The following is a 27,661-nucleotide window of genomic DNA, read 5'->3' as shown; positions in this document are numbered from 1 at the left end:
GAGTTGAGGCCTGGGCAGGTTAGGATCCAGATCGGTGTGATGAGGTTTACAGTTAACTTGACTTCCTTTAAGGAATGGGTGTCACTCTGAGAGGATGCCATCCCTGCACCTCCCCTGGCCTCCCGCACGTCCCCTCCACGCACCCAGCCATGGCTCCTCAGTCAAGGAGGGGCCCTCTCCTAGTCCTTGATCTGCTGACTCCCTGCTCTGCCTTGGTGAGTTCAGTCAGGCAAAGGGGGCAGCCCCTGCCAGGCAGGGGAAACAAGCACACTGGTGTGAGGCCAGCTCAAGGCCCCAGCAGATGAAATATTCATGCAGCCAGAAGGCGAGACCAGCAGAGGACTCGCCCCTGGGGCTGTGGGGCTTTGGTAATGGCAGCAGCAGCTGCAGCCCACCTCTCTTCCCCATCCCAAGCTTTGTTTTGCAGACCTCACTGGGCCAAGTTTGAGGGGATCAAAAATACACACACACAGACAGACACACACACACACACACACACACACAACGAAGACACGTGTAGGTGAATAAATTTGGGGGAAAAGAGAGAGGAGGGCAGGAGGGCACACTCAGACACTAGACAGGGACACAGAAACAGATGCACACGGACATACATATGTACAGATGGGCACACATGCACATACACACACGCAGACTCACGACAAACATGCACTTCACCCAGGAATGACTCTCAGTGTCATATAAATGCCTTCTTAAAATCTGTGCCCCAGGAGCCTCACTTGGCTCACCCTAGTCCAAGCTCTGCTCAAGCCTGCGTGGGTACTTCCAGCCCTGCTTCCTGAGACAGGAACTTTCCACAGGGACACCACTGGTTGGCTCCAAGCAAAGGCCTCTGTGTTCCTGGCTTCCATTAAGGAAAGGTCTCTGGGCTTCCAACGCCCCTTCAGGAACCTGCCTCTGAATTTCCTCCCCTCAGCCCACTCACTGCTCAGTCAAGGACAGGGAGGTGGGAGCTGCAGGATGAACAGGCCATCCAAGGTCAGGAGAGAATAACCAAAGGGTGACTTGATCTCACGACTCCAGATGCCCAACCCAGCACCACTGAAGGTCCAGCGATTCCATTCTCAAAATCCTCTCATCCGTTGGGATGTCCCCCACCACTACCCGGCCCAGCCACCAGGATGCATGATGAAAGGGGCTCCTAGGGGCATCTCCCAGCCGGATCCCTGGGCCCTCTTAGACAACTGCTGCAGTCAGGGTCCTGGCCCGAACTCAGCATACTGAGTTCTACTCCCAATTAATAGCCTCCTTTGCCCCGGGCTCCTCCAGGGGCTGGCGCGCCCCCACCCTAAAGGAGTGGAACCGGTGTCCCTGCGTGGAGAATCCTCCCACGCCCCAACTCTCGCCTCCGCTGCTGGGGGCCCTCCAGACCTACAGAGGGCGCTGTGGGAGCCAGGCCTCTCTGGCCCGCCGGCAGGCAGGGAGGCCGCCTCCATGGTGGTGCGCTGTCCAGCATTTCAGCAATCGGCGGCGGCGGCGGCGGCGCCCGCGGGGAGACCGAGGACGCCGGGCCGTGGGAGCCGCGGAGCTGCCCTGCTGAGCCGAGCCGAGGAGGCGGCCCGGAGTCGGCCAGGACAAGCGGGGCCAGAGGGCCTGGCTCGAGCGCCCGGCGGAGCGCGGCGGTCAGCGGGGAGGTGAGAGCCCCTGGTGGGGCGGGGGCATTTCCCAGAGGGGCTGGGGCTGGGTTGAACCTTGGTCCTCCCTAGCTAGACTGGGGCGCAGGGTCCGCAGGCCCCCTAGCAGACAGTAGGTTGGAGGACTGCTAGAGTGTTTGGTCGGGGATGCGAGACATCAGGGGAACAGAGACGAGAAACATTGTTCATTTCACAGAAAAGGATGGAGAAAGTGAGAACCCTGAGAGGTCATGGGCAGGACTCCCCTGAGCATAAATGACCATGGCCTGGCCCATGAGGATGCCAGGAAGCCCCCCAACTGCAGTTCAATTGCCCTGCACCAGCTAAGGAAAAGAACCTGCTCCCTAGGGAAGGGAGAGACCAATGCAGGGACCCCGTGGAGATGTTGTTCATTGAGAGGGGTGGAGGGAGCAGGCCCCCACCTTGAGGCTGGGTTTCTGTCCAGCAGGGAGTGGCACCGTAGGGGACCGTCTGGCCCCTTTCTCAGCTGCCCTAATACCTCTGGGGAAGCATGAGCTGGCAACAAGAACTGGGTCTCACACAGGATGGCATTTACTCTCACACTAGGAAGAGGATAGAGGACCCAGAAGTGAAAATAGCCACTAAGAGTTTAGGGGGTTTCTCTGTGGGCTCTCTGGATGCCCAGGGAGAGTGTCTGGATCTCAGAATGAGCCCAACCCCAGAACAAATTCCTGGTAAAAAGGAGAGATGAGAAAAGAGACGCAGCCTCTCCTTGTATCCTCCTCCCCCTCCTCCCAGCGCTCCTGCCTGGACAGTGTTGAAGCCTCCTGCAGTGCCTGCTCCTGGCAGCAGGTTCATTGTGGGGATGGATTTGGGGGAGAACAAGAGAAGGGCAGCCAGGTCTGGCCTGCTACTCCAGTGCCTGCGCTTTATCCTGGCTATAACTTCTCACTCCCCTAAGACTTCACTCACTCACCCACTTCTGGCTTCAGGGGGCCTAGGCTGGTCTTTTGTCCTGAGTTCAGAGAAAAGGCAGATACTTTAATGGAGAGCAGGGCAGGGGCTGGAGCTGAAGAGTTTCCCTGTCAAGGGGACATCTTACGGTCATGTCCCCAGCATATGCCAAGTTCTTCCCCAGCCAAAAATAGGACCAAGCTGGCGGGGAAATTTCCCCCCACACACAATACCAGCTTCTTGGTTCCCTAACTTTATGCCCCATCCCACTCTCCTGTGAGGGGTGGGGGAGGAATTCTTGAAGAGTGAATAGTTGATTAGATTTTAAGAGGTGGGGGTGGGTGGGTTTGGAGCCATGGATTCTGAAGTCTGAGAGACATGGGTTCAAATCTAAGCTATGTAACTTCAGGTAAGCCACTTAACCTTTCTGAGCCTGTTTCCCAATTTGTAAAACAGGTAAAAAGCTTTAACAGTATCTACTTTGCTGTTCAAATAAATAATCCAGATAATGAATGAGAAACTACTTTTAAGCTGTAAAATGTTGGGCAAGTGTTAGTAAATTGAATGCAAGTAAGAATTTCTTAAGGAGGAGCTGGATGAAGGCGGCAAAGTTTTCAGCATTGTCTGAAGCACATCGTTCTCTTCCCAGAGGAGGTGGACATTGGCTGAGGGCCTCGTACCAGGCTCCATGCTAGGCACAATGCTACAATTGACTCAGTTAATCCTCACAAAACTGCACAAGGAAGCCATCATTGTCCTTATTTCACAGCTGAGAAAGGAGACTTGAGTGACTTTCCCAAGGTCATGAAGCCACCCAAGCTGTCTTCCCTAGGGCAGGAATGGAGCTAATGACCTGTCTCAGTCCTTTAATATCAAGACCCAGTTAAATGCCAGTTTCTTGATTCACACTGCCAGCTTTCCAGGTGGGGAGCCTGAAGCATATGGGTGAGGGTATGCAGTTCAGGGAGAAGCTGACACCCCCAAGGTCACTGGGATATTTGGAGGTAGAATGTGCTTTGAACTGGCCAGTGGGTGCCCCCAACCTAGCCCACCCCTGCCACTGTCATGCCTGTCTGAGGGGGAGTCTGGGTCTGGCAGGCCCATCTGCTCACTGCCGCACCCACTTCTCGCCTCCTCTGCCTGCCAGCCTCTTGCTGACCTCGGCAAGCCAGTGACTGCCTGTTCCTTTCTGAAGCAGTTAGTCGTCACCCCCTCAGATGGGCCTTGGTCACAAGTAACTGCCAGCACTGCTGGTATGTGCCTCACCTATTGATGTTTCTCTTCCTCTGGCCAATTTTTATTGCCCCAAGGGGCAGAATCATAGTTCCTCCTGTCCCAGCAGCCAGCCAGGAGCTCTGCTGAGGGGATGGGGGGAGCCCACCCTCTTCTTTAACTCCTACACATACTCTGAGCCCCTGCCATGGACCTGTCACTTCACACACATTATCTCATTTCATACTCACATCACCTGGTCCCATTTCATCTTCACATAACCTGGTCCTTTTCACAGAGAAGCAAAACAAGGCCTGAAAGTGACATGACTTTCCCAAGGTCACAGAACAATCTTGGTGCAACCCTAGCCCATTGCCTCAGGACCCAGTGTGACTTCCACAACACGACGCTGTCCTCAATCCTTCAGGTTCTCCTGGGGGAGGGTCAACCAGGCCACAGTGGGATGGTGGGGCTGGGGGACAACATGTGGTGGAAGTAATGGAAGGCCTTTGGAACAGGAGTCCAAAGACTCCTTTCTGGGCCCATTTCTGACCCTGCTTCTTGTATGACCTTGAACAGGTCCCTTCCTGTCTCTGGGGGCTCAGTGTCCTCAACCACAAAATGATAGGGCTTGATTAGATGACCCCGAAGCCCCGGCCAGCAAGATTTTAAGATCTCCCTGCTCTATAAATCTGTATGTCAGGAAGCCTGTGGTTCCATCAGCAGAGATAAAAGTCACCTCTGGTGTTTCAAGGTTTGATTTATTAGTAGGAGCTGAAATTTAAAATGCACCCATCCCTCCTACCTACAAGCTTGAGGTCTTAACTCGAGGGGGGATATATGACTTGGAGAGACATAGTAGCTCACCTGGAGATCCCAGGTGGAAGCCCTCCTTGCCCAGGACTTGAGATGACCTGCAAGGACACTGAGGAAGCCCTGCACACACATCCCGGAGTTGTTTGCCAGAGTCCAGGAGGCCCCCCAGACACAGACGCACAAGCCCAGGGAAGCGGCAGGGGTGCGGTGATTGAGGTTTATGCAGAGTGTTGGGGACAGGGCAGGATTTTGCAGCTGATGCTATAAAGGAAGGGTGCAGGGCCCTGCAGAGCGGGTGTGTCGACTAGTCCAGGCCCAGTGGGGAGGGGCAGCCAGACAAGAAATGGAGAAGTTCCTTCTCAATTCCAACACCTGGGCTCAGTGAAGCGGGGAGGGAGCTCAGAGAGGGAAAGGGCTTAATGAAGAGAGCAAGGATCAGAGACAGGGCACTCAGTAAGAGTGGGTTCAGAGAGGGAGGGGGTGGGGGCTGCACAGTGAGCTCCATGAGAGACGGTGGGAGGCCCAGAGGGGCAGAGGGGTCTAGGACCGTGAGGTGCTCATTACAAACAATGAAAGACCCCAGCTTGGCCCAGCCTCGTTCTTCACTGTGGCTTAGTCCTGTCACTTGACCTCCCTCTGGGACCTGAGCATAGGAGGGCAACAGTTAGGCCAAGCCCTGTTGACTCCATGTCACCCAGAATGGGGTCCTCAGGGGGCCTGGGCAGGTGCACTGGTTCCAGGCTGCCCAGGCTGACTATTGTATTGGCCTGGGAGAAAGCCCTCAGCGGCCATGTGTGTCTTGGCTCCAGAACTGCCCCCAACCCCCAGGGACTCCCACCCTGTAGCCAAAAGTTACTGGCCCATCCATCTGCAGCCCTGCTTCCTCAGCAGTCAGCCTGGCCTCCGCCTCCTGCCACCCCCGCCCTGGCCTGCTGCCCACTGCAGAGGCTGCTGTGCCAGCTGGAGCTGGCGGGCAGTGCCACAGCTCCCTTAGCATCCTGCCGGGGCCTGTACGGACTGAGGCAGCCTGGCCTCAGGGGTCTGGCCCTAGGGGTACAGACAGCTTACTGCACTGGGGAGCTCTTGGCCTGGCAGTTTCTAGCTTTGAGTGTGGCCTGTGGCTCCTTACCAAGCCCTATCCCCACCACCATTCCCCAGAACTCCCCAGAATGGAGACAGGTGAAAGCAAGTTTCACTGAAGTCTTTTGATTTGAGAAAATGGTGCATCTTTATTGTACAAGACTTGGGAAGTAGAGAAATGAAAGAGAAAATAGGAACCATCAATATTCTTACCACCCAGAGGTAGCCACTGTGAACAGAGGAGGTTGATGGGATTTCCTTCCCGGATTTTGCCCATGCATTCATAAATCCATGCCGTTAAATCACTGGAAACATGCTCTTGGAGGAAGCCAGCATCCTATTTTTTCACTCTACCATGCGAATTTTCTGAGACTCTTTAAAGATTCTTCAAAAAGCATAATTTTAATGACCATGTGAAGGCTAGGCATGGGTGGAGCTGCTTCGCAGGGAGCCAGAGAAAGCTGCAGAGAGAACCTTGCCCCGCCCTTACCCTCCTGGCTGGGGTACACCTTCAGGGTCTGCTTTCCCTTGGAGAGATGACTATGCGGCCTGTGACAGGGTAAGCCAGGGGCTGAGCTGAACCTGCTTCCTCTGTCTGCCCTCTGCCAGGACCAAGGCGGGAGGGCCAAAGCTGCTGGGGAGGGGGAGTGTGAGAGAGCCATACATATCCCCTGGGGAGGGTGACCGCCTGGATCCAATAAGACCTCAGGAGAAAGAGCTCAGGACTGGGAATCGAGCAATGGCTTGGGTTCGGATCTCATCTGGGTCCCAGCCTCCACAATTGGGTCTTTTTCCTCTCCTGTAAGATGGGCATAATGATACCTTCCTCCATGTGCCATGAGAAGTGACTCAGGTAATGGGCATGAAAGCTCCCAGGGAAGGAGAAGGCCCAGTGCACTCCCCAGAGACGCGATCATGTGGGTGTGAGATGACACACTCAGCATCTATCGAGCGCCTCCTGTTTTCTGGGCACAGTAGGAGCACCGAGGACACAGGTGAATCAGACACTGACCCTGACCTTGAGGAGCCCCCAGACAAGGGACGTGTGAGGGGACTGACAGTGATGTCCCGTTGAGATTCTGCTGGGACTAAGAAGTCCACAGTGATGTGGGCAGCCAGGGGAGGCTTCTGGGAGAGTGGCATTGAAGTTGGGACTTGGAGAATGACAGGGAAGGGCCAGACAGAGAAGGCAAGGGCATGGCATTCTACAGGACAGCATGGGACACTGAATGATCTAATGTAGCTGTAGCACAGAAGGCATTTCTAGGAAGCCAGGGGGGGTGGTAGACAGGTTTCAAAGGACTTTAAAAACCACTGTAAGAGCTGGGAATTTATTCGGAAATCAATGGGAGCCATGGAAGGCTTTGGAGCAGTATCTTAAAACAGTCAGATGCACTTTAGGAAGCCCACTCTGGCTGCATTTGGTGGGGGGAGGGACAGGGAGTGGAGGGTGGAGAGAAAGAGACCAAGGGCAGAGAGGCCAGGAAGAGGGTGATGGCACAGCGGGAGAGGGGACAGGTACCAGAGACACACCTCTGGGGTATTTGACAGGGTGTATGTGCACGTGGCCCAGACTATGCTCACCCAGGTAGAAAAAAAGACCCATGGGGCAGGGGCTGGGGCAGGATAGGAGGCGGGGCAGCCTGCCCTCCATGCCCATCCCCGCGGCTGGCACAGACCTCAGTGTCAGACAGAGAACCCCAGGCTGGGGAGGGTTGGGCTTCAGGACTGGCAGAGGAGCCCAGCCGTGCTTTCTCCCAATAGAGTGTCAGAGGGGGCTTCTGGGATGGTAGGGAAGCTGGGGCACTAGGCAGGTCCTGCCTCGGGCAGTCCTGGCCCCCCTCCCTGTCTGGCACAGTCTGGCACATGCTTCTTCGTCCTTGTGAGCCATCCATTATTGTCCCCAGAACACCTCTCCTCTCTGTCTCCCGATTTCTCTCTTCCTTTGTCCCCTGCTCCTCAAACATCAGAAAGCATAGATGGTCATGCATTCATTCATCAAACATTTGCTCGGCAGCTCCTCTGAACTGAAAGCTTGATTGTCATTGCCGTCCCCAAGCTCTGTGCTAGGCACTGAGAAAGGGAGGAGCTGCCCTCAGTCTAGTGGGGAGCAGGGCCCATAAACTGGTGGATGTTTGGGGTGGGATATGGGTTACATGGAAGCACCCCAAGGGTTCCCAGGCCCTGGTGGGGGAATTGCCTGCCTGGGGAACTTCGGAGCTGGCTTCACAGATGGACCCCATAGGATGAGTACAGTTTTGCCAGGGGAAGAAAAAGAGGAAGGGCATTTCTGGCAGAGGGAACAGCAAGAACAGAGCTATGGAGGAGGAAAGAGAACGAGGCACTCGGAGAATGGTGTGGCCGGAGAGTCAGGGCCTGGCCCAAGGGGCAGAGGGCCAGGCTGGAGAGAGAGGCCTCACGAGGGGCTTTAGTGCCAGGCAGGGGAGTCTGGCCTCTCTCCTGTAGGCAGCAGAGTAACCAAGGGATGTTTCCAGCAGGTAACCACACAAAGCTGTTCAGGAAGGTCACCCCTGAAGGGCAAGCATGATCTGGACAGATGGAGAGAGCAGGAGGGCCTGCTGTGTGCTTGCAGGACACAGTCACATGGCCTGGGGCCTCTCTTCCTGTGGCTCCGCTCCTCCCAACCTGGGACACTCAGAACCATGGCAGTCATGGTCTCTCGGTGCCAAGTACCTGCCTCGGCATGTCCAAAACATTCCATGAAAAGCCAATTCCTGGCAGCCACCCACTCAGAATGTGAGTGTGGGGCTTGGGGGTCTGCATTTTTAAAGCTCCCAGGTGACCGTGCCTGTTAGAGTTGAGAACTGGTGCCTCATCGCTTTGCACCCGCCGTGCCCTTTAGCTGGATGCCGTCCCTCTTCCTCTACCTCGTTGAACTTCAGCTTCTGCTCACGTGTCTGCTGTGCATTGTCTTGTTCTCAGCCCTCTCCTCCCTCTGGGTGCCCCCAAGTGCCCGGTGTTGCCTCTTTCTCGGCCCCTCTTATACTCTATCCCGGCTGGTTGTTTGCCCTTCCGTCTCCCTCAGTAATCATCATGAACGCTCACTTGGCATTTCCCACGTGCTGGCTACTACTCTAGGGGCTTCGTGTGTACTCACTCATTTCATCCTCACAACATCCTATGAAGGAGCCAGGTGACAGCAGAGGGACACTGAGACATACCAGCATCTGCCAGCTAAGACCAGAGAGGCTGTGCTTTTCTGGGATGCCCGAGGCAAGGAGTTCTTTGAGGGCAGGGACCCTGCATTATTCATGGTTGCACGTCCCCAGTGCAAGTACAGCGCACGGCATACGCTCAGTTTCCCCATCTGTAGGATGGGCTTAAGGATGACAGTTCCCCTCCAGGGCTGCTCTGCAGCTTGGAGAAGTCCCTGACTTGTAAGCTGTGAGGAGTGTGGTCTGGGTGGGAGTGGGGCACTAGAGGCCAGGACTCTCTCTGCAATTTTTAAGATGAAAGTTTCCCAGAAAGAAGGCCTTTCTACCTCCTTTGCTGTGCTAAGGTCCAGCCTCTCCCACAGAATTCAGACCCTCTCAACCCTGGCTAGGGGTTGGGAGAGGGCTTGTAACTGGGGTTGGGTTGGACACCCTGGTGAAGATTCTGGGGCTGGTGGAGGAGCAAGGTGGTGCCTGTGAGAAGCCACAGCAGCAGAAGCAGCCCTTGCTCCCACTCTGACCTTAAGTGGCTTGCCCCTTTCCAGAGCAAGGAGGGACCCCTCCCCACCATTCCTGCCTCCCACCCACAATCCTTCAGGGACCATAGGTTTTTGTCAATGATGTTGCTAATTAACTGCTTAATTAACTATTTAGGCTAATCAGATTAATCGACATTAATTGGCTACCATTTGTCAAGGACCCTGGAAAGCTATGCCTCTCAGAGTTGAAGTGTGTGGCTGGGGCTTCGCAGGGGAGTTGGGGAGGCGCTGTCACTGAGCTTTGGAGCTGCAGGGAAGGGTGGCAGGCCGTGGTAGGACCACGGGCACCAAGACTGCTGCCCAGGGAGTGTTTACCTCCCTGTGGCCCTTGGACTGCTGAGTTCTGGCTCTTCACACTTTGGGAAGAATAGCACCTCTTCCTCTTCCTTAGTTGCATTTAAAAAATAAAATAAATAAAAAAAAGACAAGGTTTGATGAGGGACCACAAGGAAGAGCCAAATACTTTTGATTCCCAAGGGTTGGAAAGACTTTGGAGGGGAAGAGACCTTAAAAATTCTAAACAAGCCAAGATATAATATATGTAGGTCACCCCATGACAACTGCTGGGATGAAGTGCGCGTACTCAATCTTTTAAAAGGGGGGAAAGATGAGCAGTATCAGGTAGATAAAATGCAAAATATTAAACTGTGATAAAATGATCAGATTTGCATTATTTAGTCAATTACAGTCCCCAAAACCCACAGTACATTTTTATGCCTGTTTTAAAACACAACTTACAGTTTGAAATTATAGCACTTGAAACAGAAAAGAAAAAACTACTATGAAATCCATCCTACGTTTTTTTGGGGAAAAAAGCCAACCCACTCAAAACTGGGAGTGTGAATTTGTCTTCTGCACCATTCTCTCAAGATTAAATGGCTCCCACATCTAGTCCAACGCTGGGCTGGAAGTTGGTAGCCTGCCGTTTCGTCTTGACTTTTTCACTGACCCCCTGAGCGTCTCCTTCCCTCTCTGGTGAATCCCTGGCGTTTATTCCTGAGAGAGTACTTACATGGAGCAGAGGAGGGGTGGGTTTTGAGTATTCTGGAGATTAATGCAAATGTGAGGGGAGAAAGGGGTCCATTTTAGTGAGAGGGTCAAGCTCCCCAAATGAGGGATGCTTCTTGGGCAGGTGGAGGGGCTCCCCACTTGGCGACAGAGATCTCTAGCTTGGTAAGGGAAGACCTAGAAAATGAATGTGTGGTCTCTCTCCCCCTTTACTGCCCTATCCTGCAGCCCCTGGGGGAGGAAGGACCAGGAGAGACGGGAGGCTGTTGCCTAGCAACGAGAGGCGCATCTGGATCGATGAGAATGGCAGGCGAGACTCCAGCCCCCAGCCTGGCTCCCTTTTTGATCTCACCCAGCCCAGCAGAAACCTGGGGGGGGATGCCCAGGGCAGCCTGCCTGATTAGAGCTGAGTCAATAGAGGGAATTTTCCGTAATGAGATTGTGTGGCCAGTGGAGGCAGCTGCGCCTGGCTTCTTCTGTCACCCTCCCCAGTGGGTGGAAGGGGCTTATCTGTCTGTCCAGCACACCCTTCCTGCTGATAACTCCTGGGGAGGCACATCACCACCCAACTTTGATTTTTCTCAGTCTGGACTGCTAGGGACTCAGAGTCCAGCTTACCCTGGCCCCAAGCTCCAGACACATCATCCAGATGGGGAAACTGAGGCCCCAAAAGGAAAAGAGATCTGGTCATACAGCTTCTAGCGCATCTTACCTTTTCTCAGCCCAGCTCCCAGGTGGATCCTGGTGGGAAGGAGATGGAGGAGAAGGGGTTGATGGCAGCTGATGAGAGCACACTGGCTCCCCTCATTTCACTCCAGGGTCAGCCCCACAGACCAGCTTGGGAGGGTTCTGACACATAGGTGGCTCTCCCTAGGACACCTCAACAATGCCATGTGTCTTGGATCCTCCCCAGGACACAGAGATCACCACCTCCATGCCATCAGTGAGAGCTCAGCCATGCAAACGTTCTTTCTCAGGTTCCTGCCCCACCCCAAATCCCATTCTAGCTCAGGCAGCCATAGGGAAGCTGTTTGCTCCCTGGCTGGAAGCCCCTCCCAGGCCAGGGAGGGCACTGAATAGGAGCAGAGTTGTCGGTGGGGCAGGGAGTCCTTCATCCCACTAGAGCTCAGAGGGAACTAAAGCACTACTTGCTTGTTTGGTATCAATACTGGTCTTTACAGGTCTATCAACTGGGTAGAACTGGTCTAGTCTATATTATTTTCAATGACAGTATTTCGTGTTCTGCTCAATTCCACTGGTCTGTATTACCGGTTTGCAGGTTCCCCACCATCCTCTGTTGATGTCCCGTCTGGTTCAGGCTCTCCATGGCCTGTCCTGAGCTACAGGGGTCTGCCCTGGCCTAGACTGTAGGTTCCTCCTAGTGCCCGGGCTCGGCCACTCAGAACCTTTGCTCTGGGAACCCAAATCAGAGCCAACAGGAGCAGGGACAGGGACCCTGGGCTGATGGGCAAGGGCCTGGGAACCAGGCAAGTCCTCCCTGTCTATTCAGGACAGAGCTGGACCCCAGCACTTACAGTGTTCGACCGTGTGGCCCATGCAAATGTCAACACACCAAGCCCGAGTGTGGTGAGAGCAGTCACCAGGGACCCTTCCCACTGACGTGCCCAGCGAGGACAGTGAGAAAAAAAAACAAGTAGTGAGCTCGCTGTCACAATAAACACAGGGTGGGTTTCAACCAACATTCATCGATGGCTGCTTTATGCCAAGCTCTGTGTTGGGCACCGGGGACACGAAATGGAAGCAACCCAGCCACTGCCCTTGGAGAGCCCTCACTGGGCCAGGAAGGAACAAACAGTCTCAATAGAACGAGGTAAACACCAAGAGTGGCAACCAGAGGGTGAGGCTCCAGTAGCACTGCAGAGGTGTGTACCCCCCGCCCCCGCCCCCGCCCCGTGGAGGTCAGGGAAGGCTTCATGTAGAAGGTGATGCTTGAGCAGAGTCTTACAGGATGAATGGAAGGGTACGGGCATTCCAGGCAGAGGGAACAGCATGGACCAGTGTATTCTTGGTCAGGGTGGAGTGCCCTGTGTCTCAGACAGTGTGGGGGCGGGACAGGATGCCCAGGACCCAGGGGCCAGCAAAGCCACCTGGGCTTTCTCCTGTGGTCAGTGAGCTTGCCCCCCTTCCCTCGCCTGCCCCAGACACCCCATCTTGGCTTTGGAAACTTGGTCAGCGCCAGCACCTCCATTCCATAGCACAGAGACTGCAGGGAAAAAGACAGTTCCAAGCCCTGCCCAAGCACGGCAAGGCCCAGAGCAAGGCGGATAGGGAGGGCAGGAGAGGCACCAAAGGCGCTGTGGCCCAAGCCCAGGCTGTGGTGCCAGCACCCTGAGGCACAGGCCGCCTGCCTGTCCTGGAACCAGACCTTCACCAAGCCAGCCAGACCCAGCCTGGGGGCTCTGGCCAAGGCCTTCCTCTGGCTCCAACACGGACAGCAGGAAGCTCTGGCTGCTGAATAATTGAAAGGAAGGCTTTCAGCACTTCTCCCTCCCCCTGCAGTGTCTTCTGGAGGGTTGGGTAACAAGCAGCTGTGCCAGCTCCCCCAGCTTCCCGAGAGACTCCAAGGAGGTTGGGAGGAAGCTCAGTCCACTAACCCTCTCACTGCCGGCCTGCACCGCCGGCACCTTCCTCCCAGCCCTCACCCTGCAGCGTTTTCTGACGTAAATACTGGCCTCTGCGAGTCCGTGTGGGTTGGTAGCTGTGAAAAGTGACCTTGTTAGCCTATTAGTCTCCACAAGTTGGTAGTGATTTGGAATGGCACATTATCTACCTGCTCTGCTCTCATTTATACTGATCTATATGGCTCACTGGTTAACTCCTGCCTGCAGTGGTTTAGACGGCTTGGCGTTGTTTATGGGTAACACCAGCAGTTCACACTTACACATGTAGCTTAGTAAGTACCCTCAACTAAAAGATGAATTCCTTCAACCTTAAAGGGATCACTTGTATTAACACCATTTTATACATCAGGAAACAGCCCAGAGGTTGTCACGTTAGGGCACATAGCAAGTGATTTGAACCCAGGCTGGCTGTGCTGCCACTTGCTGATCTGCACACGTCTGTGTTGGTTTACGTGGTCTAGGTGAATGTAAAGTTAGGATCAGACCTTCTCTAAAGGTCAGGGGCCAGCAAAAGTGAAAACAGAAGGCAGCAAGAGAGATCTTTCCAAGATGCAAATCTGACCATGACCTCCCCAGCTCAACAGCCTTCACTGGCTCCCTATTGCCTGCAGGATATAATCCTAGGTCCTCTGTCCCTCCCGGTCCACTGTGCTCAGTGATGCACAAGCACACACTCCTCCCTTTTCAGATCTTCATCCCACACGCCCACACGCTACCCAGGATGTCCCTCCTCCCCTTTTGTCCCACCAGCTCCTACTTACGCTTTAAGATCTCTCCTCTAGGAAGAACTCCCAGCTATGCTACTCCCCACACACTCCAGCTCAGTTTCTACCATGTCCCCACTCCCAGCACTTATCTTGCTGCATTTCAGGTATCACTGCTCTCCCCCTGATCTCTCCATCTCTCTTTTAGCCTCTGGTGGGCCCCTGAGTGGCCACCTGCTGAATAGCTGTGACATGAGTGCATGACTCACCCCTAGAGCTGAGGGGCTGTCTCCCAGCCCTGTGGCCCTTACCCCCCAGCCCCACCCTCTTGGGCAGGGAGTGCGAGAGGCCTTCCAGTGTGTTATAGCCACTCGGCTGGAGTGGCTCACGGGCTGGAGGGCTGGAGAAGGGTCTTCACAGGGAAGGGAGGGGTTGACAGGAGAGCCCCCTCCTTCAGTGCTCCAGGAGACTTGTCTGTGTCATGGGTACAGCCTGGCTTCAGTGCAGGGATTGGGGTGGGGTGGGGGTACATCAAGCTTCCTCGGACACAATGGAGATAAAACAGCTTCGCACAGCGTTGTTGTGGCACTCATTTTTACAAAGACCCAGACTTAGTTTCACAACCCCAGTACCTGGTTTCATGTGTGTTTGTCAGTTCCATCACGTTTCTGACAGTTACAAAGAATTTGTTTCCTCCAGAAACTCAGGAGGCATATCTCTCCCCAACCTCTCTCCCGCACTGGGCTTTTCTCTGGAAGAGCTCACACTGGGTTTGCAGCCCCCATCTCATAGGAAGGCGGCTCCCCACCACGATTGCACTCCACCCTGGTGTTCTTAGTCCCTGCTCCCCGCACCCTGCCTGCCGGCCTGCTCACCCTTGCCCTCAGCCTGTGTGTCACCCGCCCGGACTCCCCCTTCCCTATCTGGAGCAGGCTCTTCTCCCAAAGGGCCCGTTCAAACCCCGTTGCCTTTGTGAAGCCTTCCCTGACCATCCCAGGCCAACTAGACCTTCTCTGGCCTCTTTTTTGTTCCCCCGGTACTGGGTTGGGGTGCAGAAAGATGGCGTAATTGGGATCTGTCTTCATCATAAGCTTGTCACTGAAAAAATGAGTGATCCCACCAAGCTCTGAGTTAGGAAGCATTGTCTCCATTTTATATGTGAGAAAACTGAGGCTCAGGAGGTTTAATGACTTTCCCTGATCACCCAGGCAGAAGTGGGGAAGCCGAATTCGAGTTCAAGTCCTCTGACCCCAAATCCAGTGCTCCTTCTTCCCCCCCCCCCCCCCCCGCTTTCCTGGGCCCTGGGAGACAGCAGAAGACCTTAGTGGCAAGAACATGGTTAAATTATGTGTAACTGTGGATCAAGAACTTCCTTGAAGCTGTGGGAACCTGTACGTGTGAGGGTGTGGAGGCCTTGAGTCCTGGCATTATCACTGGGGAGGTGTGTCTCTGGCAGGTGAGGGCAGAGAAAGGGACCCCCAGGGGAGGGGTGCTGCTCCCTGGTGAGAGGCTTCTGAGCCCCAGGAGCAAAGGGCACCCCTGGGTTGGTGCCATGGGTGGGAGTGAGATGGGGAGGGCAGGACTTTGCTGAGGCCAGCAGTGGGGAAGGGGAAAGTGGGCCAGGTTGTCCCAGCCGTCTCCTCCAAATGACACCCACCCCAGTCCGTTCTCTCCTTCTTCCTCCAAGATCAACGACCTTGTTCACGCTCCAGTTTTAGTCTCCAGCGATGCAATGACAACTCCCAAATCAGGCCCAGATCTCTGCGTCCTGAGGGCTAGACCCATGCTCTCAGGCTCCTGAGTGTCTTCCCTGGAAGTCTAGAAGCTCCTCGCACCCACCATGTGCAGTGCAGACAGCACTGACAAATAATAATCACGACACCAGGACCGTTTCTGAGACGTTCGTGGCACACTAGGCACTGTGGTAGCATTTCGCATGTATCCGTCCTTTACAACAAACCTACAGGCAGGGTGCTCTTAGCGGTTCCATTTTACAGGCAAGGAAACTGAGGCACAGAGTTTAACTCACATGACCAAGTTCATTCAGTTTATGAGTTCCCTAAGAGCATAGCCCTGTCTCCCCCTCAAACCAGGTTTTCCAGCGCAGGGCCCAGTCTGCCCCTCAAGCACATATGTAGTCCCCTGCTCCCTCTCCCCAGCCTGGCCAGGTCACTAGTGTCCTGAATGTCCTCCCCCCTCTGAGCCCTAGGGTGAGTGATGACCTCATTAGCTGGAGGCCTCTGTGTCTGTCACCAGACTGGTCCCTGCAGTACAGATGGGATGTTTCACCTTCAGTTCCCCAGCAGGGCTGGACTTGCAGGCACCAGCAGCCAGACTGCTCCATCCTATCCTCATCCAGGCCTGCTCAGGTGACCCCGGCTTGAGTTTGGGAGTAGGAGGCAAGCCTAGGGACTCAGCCATGAGGCTCGGAAATCAGGTGTCTGGCTTTTTTTCATGACTTAATCTGGCCCAGCATCTGGACTTGCCCTGGGGACCTGACTCAGTGCTGAGCTCTGGGGGTAGCTGCTGGGGCTCTGGTCCCTGGCTGCATCGGCGGGTAGGGGGTGGGCTGAAAGCTTGGCAGTATACAGACGTAGTTAGTATCATCTAGATTTCCAGAGCAGGAAAGGACCTGTGGTGTCTCTGAGTCCAGCCCCCACCCCATGCATCGTCCAATCGGGAAACGGGCTCCAGAGGAGGGGAGAGACTTGCTCAGGGTCTCACAGCCAATCAGTGGTAGAGAAAAGACTTCCCATTGGCTGCTCTGTCTCCGAAGAGACTCAGTGTGAATATTCCCAAGGACTTGAGCAGTCAGTGTCAGGGTTAGGATTAGGACTCCAGACTCCATATCTGCCTGCCTGATCCCACAGGCCTCTCAATCTGCCCTCCATGTTCCTTCCCATCACGGTAAATGGCTACCATCCACCTGCTCACCAAAGTCAGTGTCATCCAGGATGCCTGTCCCCACCCCACATCCAGTCACATCCTGCCACTTCCAGTCACATTTCTTGACTCTGGTTCAGGCCTCACCAGCTCTGGTGTCCCTGCCTCCAGTTCCCCACCCCCACCCCCTCTGGGAAGCCGGCCCTTGACCACCCAGGCAGAGCGGCAGACACGCCTCAAATTCTGTTTTATCACACTACGCTCAAACCTGTGAGTTTCCCAAACCCGCCTGTGAGTTCCCAGAAGGCCAGGAAGGGACGTTGTTCATCTCTAATCCCCAGCCTTTCATAGGGTAGGATGTGGGTGGATGCTGCGTGAGGGTCTGTTGGGTGCATATAGTACCTATCTCCTGTTTGAACAGTTCCTATAATGGAGAACTTGCTCATCCTGGGATGAACCGAACTGCTTAGTGTTTGTTTGCTTGTTCATTTAAGTTTTAAATGTTAGAGAAAAGTAATTCTGTCTTGCACTTAGCTGAAGTCCACTCTAGATGACTTCCCTGCAGGATTTCTGGCTTTGTCTTCTAGAACAAAGGCCTGCAGTGGGTGAGGCTCTGAAGGGGACAGACTGACAGTGGGACAGACAGACAGGCTAGGGCCTCTCAATGTGGTCCAAGGACAGTGCTTGGGAACTTGTTAGAAATGCAAATTCTCAGGCGCCACCCCAGATCTAGTGAGTCAGAAACTCTGGGCATGGGGCCCAGCTATCTGTGTTGTAATGAGTTCTCCAGGTAACGCTGAGGCCCGATAAAATTTGAGAACTGCTGCTCTGACAGGGCTCCCAATTGCTGGTCCCCAGGTCATCTGTATCAGAATCATCTGCTGGACACTAACGATGTCACCTCTAAGATTTTGATTCAATAGGTCTAGGTTGGGTCCCAGGTAGTAGTGGCGTATAAAATACAATTCCATTTGAATTTCAGATAAGCAGTGAATAACTTTTGTAATATAAGTATGTCCCAAATATAAAATTCATGAAATTCAAATTTAATTTAACCGCACATCCTGTATTTTTATTTGCCCAATCTGGCAAGCCTCCTTACTTCTTCCCAGCCTCCTGGCAGATTCAGCCAGGTTTGGCCCATATCCTCTAACATCCTTCCCATACTTGAAGATAATGACCCTGACAGCCTGTCTCTTCTCATCATCTCCCCATTCTGGACGTCATATTCGTGTTGACGTAGAGTAAGGTAACATGCACTCTGGGCAGCCACGTCATGATATTGACCCAGATTGCGTCTGTGACCATTGCAAACCCCGAACTCCTTCCTAAATGTGCTGATTCTAAGCTCTGCCTACCCCACTCCCCTGAGAAAGTTAGTTTGGGGCCCAGCTTCAGAATGTGGCATTTCTCACTATCCTGTTTCACCGTCTCAGATTCCTTCTATCTTCCCAGTCCATGGAATCCTTTTAGATTCTGACTCGGAATGTCTGAGCCTTCCCAGGTGGTGTCCTCTTAAATCTGACCAGCAGGTGTTCACAGTTCCCTCCAGTCAGTGGTGAACATCTTGGATCAGTGGTAAGGACAGAGCCCTATGGTCCTCTAGTAAAAACCTCCATCTGATGTGACACCGATCTACTAATTAGCTCCCTTGAGCACAGGTTAATCTAGCCACCAATTGCAACAGTGCAGAATATTAGTTCCCACCAGCACAATGTCTCTCTCCCTAGGAAATCTCACAGAATTCCATCAAAGATAATGTCAGATGCCTCACAGAGAAACCCTGTGCCTGCAGTGACTCCCTGGTTTACTGGTCCAGCAACCCAGTAAAGACTCGGAAAGCAGTGGCTTCATGTGCAATGACCTCTGGCCCCTCTTCAAGGGGTTCAAGGGTCATCCTTTCAATAACCTGCCTGAGACTCCTGCCTGACACACTGCAACTGACCAGGTGGAGTTGGTAGAATCTGCCATCTGTCCTAGTGAAAATGCAGACTGCACCTGCCCCTGTGCCTCCACGCTCCTCTCCTTTCCTTCTCAGTCATTCCTGAAGGATTGCCCTCAGCAGCCTGGCAATGTCACCCTGGCATTCTCTAGTGCTGGGGATAGAATTTCCTGGGGTCTGGAGATCTGAGTGTGTCCAGAGCTGTCTCCATCAGCTTCTCCTCCCTCCTTGCCCTCAAGGAGTTTGGGCCAATTCTAGGCTGAGGAGCCTCACGTCAGAGGGGAAGGCTGCAGAGAGAGCAGCTCTGAATCTGGCTCCTCCACGGCTCTTGGCTCTCGCTGGGCCTGGACGCTTTCTCCCCACACGCTCAGTGTGCCTCCTGCATTGCCAGGTGCTGGGGAGCTCTGAGGAGCCAGAACAAAGGGATGGTCTCCTCCCCTCAAAGGGCTCATAGTCTAGAACAGGGTTCAGATGCAAACAACAAGTTGAACCTCAGTATCTAAAGATAAAGAGGTAAGGACAAAAGCCATGGGAGTCAAGGAAGGAATGAGTCATCCTTCCTCAGAAGTGCGAAAGGCTTCCCAGGGGCAATGACATTTGAGCTGCGTCCTGAAGGATGAGAAGTTCCCCAGGTGGGAAAGAGGGGAGTAGGTATTCCTGCACAGGGGAACCGCGTGGGCAAAGGCACAAAGGAGTGAGAGTGCTTGTTCGGGGGCAGATGACCAGGGCTGAGGCTGGGCATTGATTGCAGGCTGAGGTATAGCAAGGGAGGAAGCTGTAAGATAGCATAAGGCAAAACATGAAGGGGTCTCGAGGGCTGTATTGAGGACCGTACCAGGTAGTTCTCCATCGCACCTATCACTGTAATTGTCTGCTATTTGTCCCACCCATGAGCACTGAGCTCCACCTGCTGAGGCACTTGGCTGGCACTAAGAGCTGAAAGCTAAACTGCCCTTAGTCCAGGGGGAGCCAGACCTGTGAGCCCACGATGACAATAGTGTGTGGCAAGAGGTCTGGAAGGGCAGCACCAGTCAGAAGGCTAAGGGAAGGCTTCCAAAAGCTGGTGATGTCTAGGAGCAGTGACTTTGAGGACGTGTAGGAGTCAGGAGAAGAGTGACTCGGGGAAAGGGAGAGGCAAGTGTAAAGGCCTGGAGGCAGGAGAGATGGAGAATCTGTTGGGAGGGCAGAAGGTTACAGCTAGACCAAAAGGCAGGCCTCGTCATAACTTTAAGCCAAGGTGACAGGCAGCCACTAGAGGCTGTTAGTCAGGGCATGACACTGTCTGATGTCTCTTGGACCAGTCTCCCAGGTGGCCGATGCAGCATGGACAGAGAGGGCAAGGGGACCAGGGAGGACACTGAGGCTAGCATGGACCAGTGAGGGGCTTGGGTTGAGGTGGTCCTGGGAGGGGAGAAAGTGGATAAATATGAGCGATGCTGAGAAGAGGGGATGAGAAACCAAGCTTGATGACAGGTAAACTGCAGTGGGTCAGGGCATTGTGGGGTCTCTGAGCTCCATACATGTCCCTGGCTAAGGTGACTAACATATGGAGGGGTCACCGCTGAGCCAAGCACCATGGCTAAGGCAGATGGGGAACAGGGTTCCCAGAGCTCTGTGTGGGGGCTGGGTGAGTAGGTGATGCTTATAGGGTACCCCAGGTGAACCCCTGGTGGAGCTGGGGTGCAGAGCTGGGATAGGGACAGGCAGGAAGCCAGCAAGGTTTAGGGGTGGAGAGAGGTTAAAAAAACAGCTTTGGTCTGTGAATCCCCCAGAGCCCTCCTCTCCTGGGAGTAGGGATGATACTCCCAACACAGGTGGGAATCAGAGGTTCAGAGGGGGCAGTGATTTCTCAGTGACATAGCAAGGAGTGGGGGAGCCTGGCCTAGAACCCAGGGACTTGAGATTTCAGGGGATGGCCGCATAAAGGTGCTTATGTTCTCATCACCACTGTCACTCTGTCCCCTTCAGAGCCTCTTGTCCCTCACAGTCCCCCTTTCTCTTCTCTGCCTTCCAGTCTCTGTGGTTCTGAACGCCCCCACCCCCATCACGCTGAGGCCAGTGAACGGAGTGTGTTGGGGGTTGTGCTGCAGGGAAGGTCCATCCAGGATGTCCAGACATGCCTGATCCCTCCTCCTCTTCCCGCCTCCCTCTACCTCTTCCCTCCTTCCTATCCCACTCCCTGAGAAGGAGGCCTCCCTGTTGCTTAGCAACTAGCAGAGCTTTGGAGAAAAGAAATGGAAATAGCTCAGGAGGTGCCTTCCTCTGTTAAGATAGGTCCTTGGTATATGTGTTTGTGTGCATACGTGCGTGTGCCCACAGACATGCGTGTGCATGCTCTACTTTGGGCCTAGCGTGGAACCAGGCTTCCCAAGTCATGCTGACTCCCATGTCACCCTGAGCCTGTAGAAGGACGTGGCTGCCTGGAAAGCTAATGTCAGTGCCACATTTGGTCACATCCTCAGAAGCAGTGTTTCCAGAACAAAGGAGGGGACAGTCCTGTGGGCTGCAATCTGGATCTGACCCCCACCTGATCTGTTGGCTTTAGAGAAGTTGGCCAGATCAAAGTGGGAACTGAAAACTGCATCTGTGGTGGAAATGCCCCTGAGCCTGGAGAAAGCTCCACATTCCCATCTGGAGCAGACTGGAAGGTGGGAGCACATATGGTCTGTGATCCCACAGGCCAGAGCCAGGACAATGAGTGTTTGGGGGAGTAGGGATTTAAACTGAGCCTGAAGGAAAAACAACAATAAAACTAACAAATTTTCCCAGGGACCAATCTGGTTGCCTGAGGAGTTGCAAGCAGGTGTGCAGGCAGGGGCTAGGCCATCAGGCCCAGGCATTGGTACAAGGCAGAGAAGGTTGCCCTAGGTGGTTAGTAGGTCCTTGGAGATGACTCCATTCCAAGCCAAGGGCCCTTAGAGGCCAGCTAGTCCGGCCTGCATCCACCCATCTTACAGATGGGTAAAGCCCAGGGTCCAATACCGCCTCATACCCTGAAGCGTGACTCAAAGGTGCAAACCTGGAATCTACCCCCCTCCGCAGCCTGAGGGAAAGTGGATTAAAGCCCTGAGTGGACCTTTAAATCTCCAGGATTAACCTGCTCAGAGAGGAGCTTAGCAGGTGGCCGAGAAGTGACCACCCCGCCTGTGTCTGTGTCTGTCCTGCAGGGCCGAGACCAGCGGCTCTGAGGCCAGCCGCTATGTCGTCCACAGCTATGTCCTCCACCGTTAACAACGGGGCGGCCAGCATGCCGTCCCCGCCCGACGCTGCAAACGGCTTCCCGCAGCCCGGCGCCTCCTCCGCGAACTGGCCGCGGGCGGAAGAGGAGCTGCGCGCCGCGGAGCCTGGCCTGGTGAAGCGCGCGCACCGCGAGATCCTGGACCATGAGCGCAAGCGGCGCGTAGAGCTCAAGTGCATGGAACTGCAGGAGATGATGGAGGAGCAGGGGTGAGCGTGCCGAGAGGCTGAGAGGGGCGTGGCCAAAGGGGGCGGGGGCAGGGCGGGGCTGGGGCGGAGGGTGGGGCCGGGCAAGCGTCATGACCCTGGAGCCAAGTCAGGCAAGGGGACAGAGTCTGAACCAGTCGTGGTGGAACCATTGCAAGCCCAGCAGAACTTTCATTCATTAGTTTATTCAACCAATAAGCTGTCTTGAACGAGTAATCTATGGCAGGCTCTGAACTGGGCTCAGATTCGCAGACGCCAAGGAGACACAATTCATGCCTCCAGAAACATTCAGTCCAGTGGGGGAGAGAGGCATGTAAACATCAATGACAATTTAAGGACTCGGTCTCCCCTTCTATAAAATGGGTAGATGGAGCTTCCTGGACTCTACCAAGCAGGTGCCGCAGCCAGACAAGAAAGCACAACGGGCCCTTATTATGTGTGAGGGCTGCCACATCCAAAAGCTTAGGTTTCACCCTCTCCAGTTCAAAACCAGTCACGGGGGCACACAAGTGTGTCAGGCAGTGATCTGCTGGGCGATGCTGGGACCCAGAGCTGGATTGGAGTCACTTCCTCACAGTCCCTCCCCATCTCAGAAAGGAAACAAGCATGTTAACAACCAACTCTACCACAAAACAGATTACAATCATGGTTATAGGACAGCACTGAAGAGGGCCAAGTGCTTCAGGAGTCCAGAGGAGAGATTCTGGGAGGAGAAAACATTTGAATGGGCCTTGAAGGGTGAGTAGGAGTTTGTCGGGCTGAAAAAAGGAGGGTTTGTGAGTGACCTCCCTCCAAAGTCTAGTGAAGATGGGATAGTCCTCACCCATGGAGCTGGAGGCAAAGAAATAGAAAACAAAGCCTACCCGTTTGTGTAGCTGCAATAAAGCTGGCAGTCCCAAGGCTCCCTTATACATCTGCCCTGAGTACTTTGAAACAAGAGCGCTGGCTGTGGAGGGAGTCAAAGTTAGGAGCAGGACCTGTCCATCGGACATACACTGTGAGTGAGCTGAGAAACCAGAACGCCAGGGCATGGGATTGGGCCTGGAGCCCGATGGGGGCAGACAGCCTGCGCAGAGCAGTCCTTCCAAACCACACTTCTGGCTGTGTAACCAGGCTTCTTGGACTTCCCAAGAGGCAGCCAAGACATGGCTCAGTGTTCCTGTGAGCCCAGGAAGACACTGAGGCTCAGGCAGAGGCAGTGACCAGTGGAAGGTCATCAGGAAGGCGGGCCAAGGCTGGGCCTAGGCAGAGGCACCTGTGGAGTTTATAAAGGGGGGAAAAGGCACAGGGACTTCATGTCACCTCCAGCTGGGGACCAGGTTGGGGAAGGGAGGGTCTCTGCAGAAAGGGATGGATGGATGGATGGAAGGCTGATGAAAACAGAGCAAAAGGAGGCCTCCAGCTGGTGCTGAAAACAGGTTTGATGAACTGTAGATGTGGGCAGAGGAAATGAGATCCCCAGGGCAGGGTTGCGTAGGGAGTGGGACAGAGTATCGTTCTGCAAAGAGAGCCCCAGGACCTTAATTAAATCTGCAAATCCTGCTGAGGTGGGTGACTCCAGGAGGGAAGGGAGTATGTGCCCGGAGGAGGTGAGGAAACTGGAGGGATGGCTGGGACAGAGGAAGGAGGGAAGAGCCCCAGTCCCTTCCTGAGTCCCTCTCCCCTCACTAAGCCCCCTCCTCTTCCATTCTGAAAGCCGTCCCCCTCCAGAGCACCATCCTTTCAGGGAAACCCAAGGCCCCTCCCTCCTGGAGCTCCTCTCCCTCCCCAAGCCTTCTTCCCCTGGCTGAATCTACAGCCCCTCACTGCACACGAGAGGGTCGTTACCAGGTGAGGGAAGCCTGAGGTAGAGAGGGATGGCATTCAGCCATGTCCTTGGTGTCGGTCCCCATCTGTCAAGAACCTGTGCCTGTCTGGGAAGTACCCACTAGGTCTCCAGATTTTCAGTGAGGGCCCCTTACCCCTGCCCAAGGCCTCACCACAGGTGCTCCTTAGACTGGAGTCTCCCACAGCTGCTAGCTCTCCAGTCACCCTCCTCTCCCCTCCCACCTCTTAGTGGCAGCCTCGTGGGTTGACAGCACAGCCACTCAAACCCAACAATCCAGGTTTCCGGCCCAGGTTGGGCAAGGCACCATTACTCACCTGTAAAACAGAAACACCTGTCTTCCAGAGTTGTTCAGAGAGTCCTGTGGACTAAGGCACATACGGGGCTCCTTCACCCCAACCAGTCCCCAGAAAGTGCTCTACAAACACGAGGGACCCTTGCCCTGTTATTAAATTCAGTCATTAATATCCATTTCTAGAAACACTGTTCATTTGCATTTATTTACCAGGTTTTCATGCATTTGACAAATATTCCCACTAGTCACAGGAACACACATTCTTTGGCCCCATTAAAAAGCAATCCTTTCCTTAATATTGATGGATGGCCAGCTAATTCACTAGTGATTGATACTGCATTTGGAATCACCTTCCAGGGCAGCCTCTGCATGTAGACTGCAATCACCGTGGGGGTGGGGACAGAGCCCCCAGCCTGAGCAATGTGACTCCCACCCCAGCCACAGCATCCCCCCCGCCACCCTACCCAGGCCTCTTCTTGTGAGGTCGTGGTGGTGGGGAGGTGGACAGAGCCGGCTCTGCCCCTAGCTGGGCTTGGAGTTTTACTCCTCCCTTCTGCCTTCTGTTTCCTCATCTGTAAAATGGGAAGAGTGAGGCTGCACCCTCCCAGAGCTACAGTGAAAATCAACTTAATGACCAAGGAAGGGATTATCTAGGAGACCTGGCAAGATGAACAGGCAGAATGAAACATTTTCCACTGTGGGGACCTCGTTGAAAATGCAGTGTCCCCTCACCCCACCCCAGACCCAGAGGGCAACCCAGGAAGTCCCCAAAGCGGCAACCACTGTAGCATGTCCTTCCCATAGAGCAGCGTGGGGACGAGGAAGCCACACTGGCTGAGACAGCATGTCTTCCCTGTGCCCCGCCCCCGTCCAAGGCCTGGAGTTTTCGTCTGAGGCTTTGGCCAATGCCAGCCAGGCCTCCTGTACGGCCTTAGGTTGGCAGATGCCGCCATTTCCACAGGGAGTGGATGGCTTGGTTACCAGCCTCCCCACTCTCTCAGCCTTTGCCTCCTGGGAGAGCAGAGAGAAGAGGCCCAGCTGATTTCTGACCAGGGACCACGCTGACCTGGTAGGGGTCTGGGGTGGAAAAAGGCAGGAAGCCTGGAATGGCTAGACCCTCTGTACCCACCACTCTGGAACAAAATCACCACGATTTATTGAGCACCTACTTTGTGCCATGCACTGCACAAAGAACTTTATATGCATCATCTACCTTAAGCCTTATAACAACCTTGAAAGGCAGGTTACTATCCTGTTTCACAGGGGGTGGAGGGGCTAAGGCTAAGAGAAGTATATGGACTTGTCCAAGGTCACAGAGCAAGAAAGTGCGGGGCGGGGGGTTCCCAGGACTCAAAACCAGGGCTGCCTGGCTCTCCTGCCGCACCTCTGAATCACTGTCCTTCGTGGCCTCAGCTGAGAGGAGTGACCTCAAGGGCTATCAGGGGAGGCAGCCTGGGAAGTGCCGGTCACACTTGAGATCTCTTTGCCCTGTAACCAGATGGCTTCCCTGGGTCCTCAGCTTCTCCCAGCAAGAAACACTGGGGCATAGAGGGGTCTTTCCCAAGCCTCCAGGTCAGTTCAGTCGAGCACCCCCAGTTCGCCAAGAACAGGTGCTGGAGTTAGTCCACATGCCTTCAACCCACCAGCTCTGGAATGAGCTCCAAGTCCCTGCTCCAGATCCTTTTTTTTTTTTTTAAGATTTTATTGGGGAAGGGGAACAGGACTTTATTGGGGAACAGTGTGTACTTCCAGGACTTTTCCAAGTCAAGTTGTTGTCCTTTCAATCTTAGTTGTGGAGGGTGACGTTCAGCTCCAGGTCTAGTTGCCGCCATTAGTTGCAGGGGGCACAGCCCACCATCCCTTGTGGGCGTCGAGGAGTCGAACTGGCAACCTTGTGGTTGAGAGCCCACTGGCCCATGTAGGAATCGAACCGGCAGCCTTTGGCATTAGGAGCATGGAGCTCCAACCGCCTGAGGCAGCGGGCCGGCCCTCCTGCTCCAGATCTTAATGACACCCATCTCGCAGCCTCACATGCTCCACAGACCCTCAGACATCGACTTGGTCCCTGGCCTGAAGCCTCTCCCATCCAACAGGGGCTGTGGCCAGCTTCACTCTTGGGCCATCTCCTCTCCACCCCCACCAGGTGCAGGGCCCCATGCCAATGGTCCAGCCAACCTGTGTCTCCCTCCCAGGGGTCTATGAGTCGGGAGCTGAGCTGTGTTAAAGGGCTTGTGCTATTTGTCTCTGTGCTGGTGACAATGACAAGCTGGTCTCCTGAAGAGACGTTGAGATGGGAGCAGCTCCTCTGTGCCTACACTGCTCCGTGAAGCTACCACCCCTCCTACCTGGGCACCAGGCCAGCCCAGCCCAGCCATCCAAGGGCTCTGTACTGCCCAATGCACAAAGTCAGGGACCCTCCAGCCATACGCTAAACAGGGGCCGAGGTGGACACCAGGAGCCAGGGCACAGAGCTTGGTGAATTGGGCTAGAGTTGTCAGCACAGTGCTGCCTGAGCACCCCCACGCACACCCTCTGCAGTAGGGCAGACGGTTGGAAGAGATTGGCCTTTCCCCCTGCCCGGCGGGATTCAATCTCCCTGTGGTGGGCTACACAGGTGCCTGAACCTGCAGAGGGTCAGACTGTAGCTGGGGGCCAGGGGACACCTGGTTAAGAAGCTGTGCTCCTCATCGAATCCCCCCCATGTTCAGTCAGTTCCCAAGGCCCAGCCATCCTCCCACCTAGACAGTGTTTGTCCACTTCTTCCTCTCCACCCTCAGGCCCACTCTCTAGCTCTGCCCTCACTATCTCCTGCGGGACCCCTGCAGTAGCCCGGTGCCAGCCTCCCTGCCTCCAGGTCCCTCTCCTCCAGCCACACAGCCACCAAAGCCATCTTTCCAAAATGAAGTCCAACCTTCAAACTCTTCGATGCCTCTCCATCACCAGTCACTCATTTATCAAAAATTTGGGGTGCCACATGTGGCCAGGCAAGGTGTCAGGTGCTGGGGACACAATGGCACTCCAGACAGACAAGGTCCTTGCCCTCAGGGAACTCTCAGGCCAGTGCAAAACACAAAGACGTCAACAGACAATGAGTAGCAGATGAACCACCTGCCAGGATCCAGGAGGTGGAGGTTGCTATGGAAACATAAACATCAGCACCTAACCTGGTCAGGGGAGATCCATGCTGCTGTAAACATCCCTTGAGTCACGTCTTTGTGCTTAGCCACCATTATTCCCTCCAAGTAAACCTGGAAGTTAATTTATGAGTCAAAGGTTGTCTTTATTATTTAAGGCTTTTGAAAAGAATTGCCAAATTGCTCTCTAAAGAGGCAGGGTCAATCCATAAATGTTTGTTGAAGGAGGGAAGGAAAGGATTGAGGAGAGAAGGAAGGAGAAAAGATAGGGGGTCCCTGAGAGGGAACAACGTACCATTTCATAGAAAGGCTGAGTGGGGAGGGCTGGACCTGCTCTGTGGACAGAGAGTGGATGGTGAGCAGATGACAGAAACAAGACAGGACCCTGTTCCTATTT

At 54.4% G+C, this 27,661-nt stretch overlaps 1 protein-coding gene across 2 annotated transcripts in view; it reads left to right on the top strand.

Annotated features, from left to right (window-relative positions):
* The first annotated feature begins 1,434 nt into the window (after positions 1-1,434).
* The window catches only part of SRRM3 (serine/arginine repetitive matrix 3), a 54,575-nt gene continuing 28,348 nt past the window's right edge, over positions 1,435-27,661 (top strand). Inside the window, exons 1-2 of one of the 2 annotated variants that reach the window (XM_074328408.1) lie at positions 1,435-1,652; positions 21,734-22,013. In XM_074328408.1, the coding sequence (XP_074184509.1) occupies positions 21,766-22,013 (248 nt within the window). In that variant the 5' untranslated portion in view covers positions 1,435-1,652; positions 21,734-21,765. The remainder of the gene's footprint in view (positions 1,653-21,733; positions 22,014-27,661) is intronic. The other variant, XM_074328407.1, reaches the window with a different exon arrangement.

Source organism: Rhinolophus sinicus, linkage group LG03, assembly GCF_036562045.2.
Source record: "Rhinolophus sinicus isolate RSC01 linkage group LG03, ASM3656204v1, whole genome shotgun sequence".
Lineage (NCBI taxonomy): Eukaryota > Metazoa > Chordata > Mammalia > Chiroptera > Rhinolophidae > Rhinolophus > Rhinolophus sinicus.
This window is presented reverse-complemented; position numbering and strand designations above follow the sequence as displayed.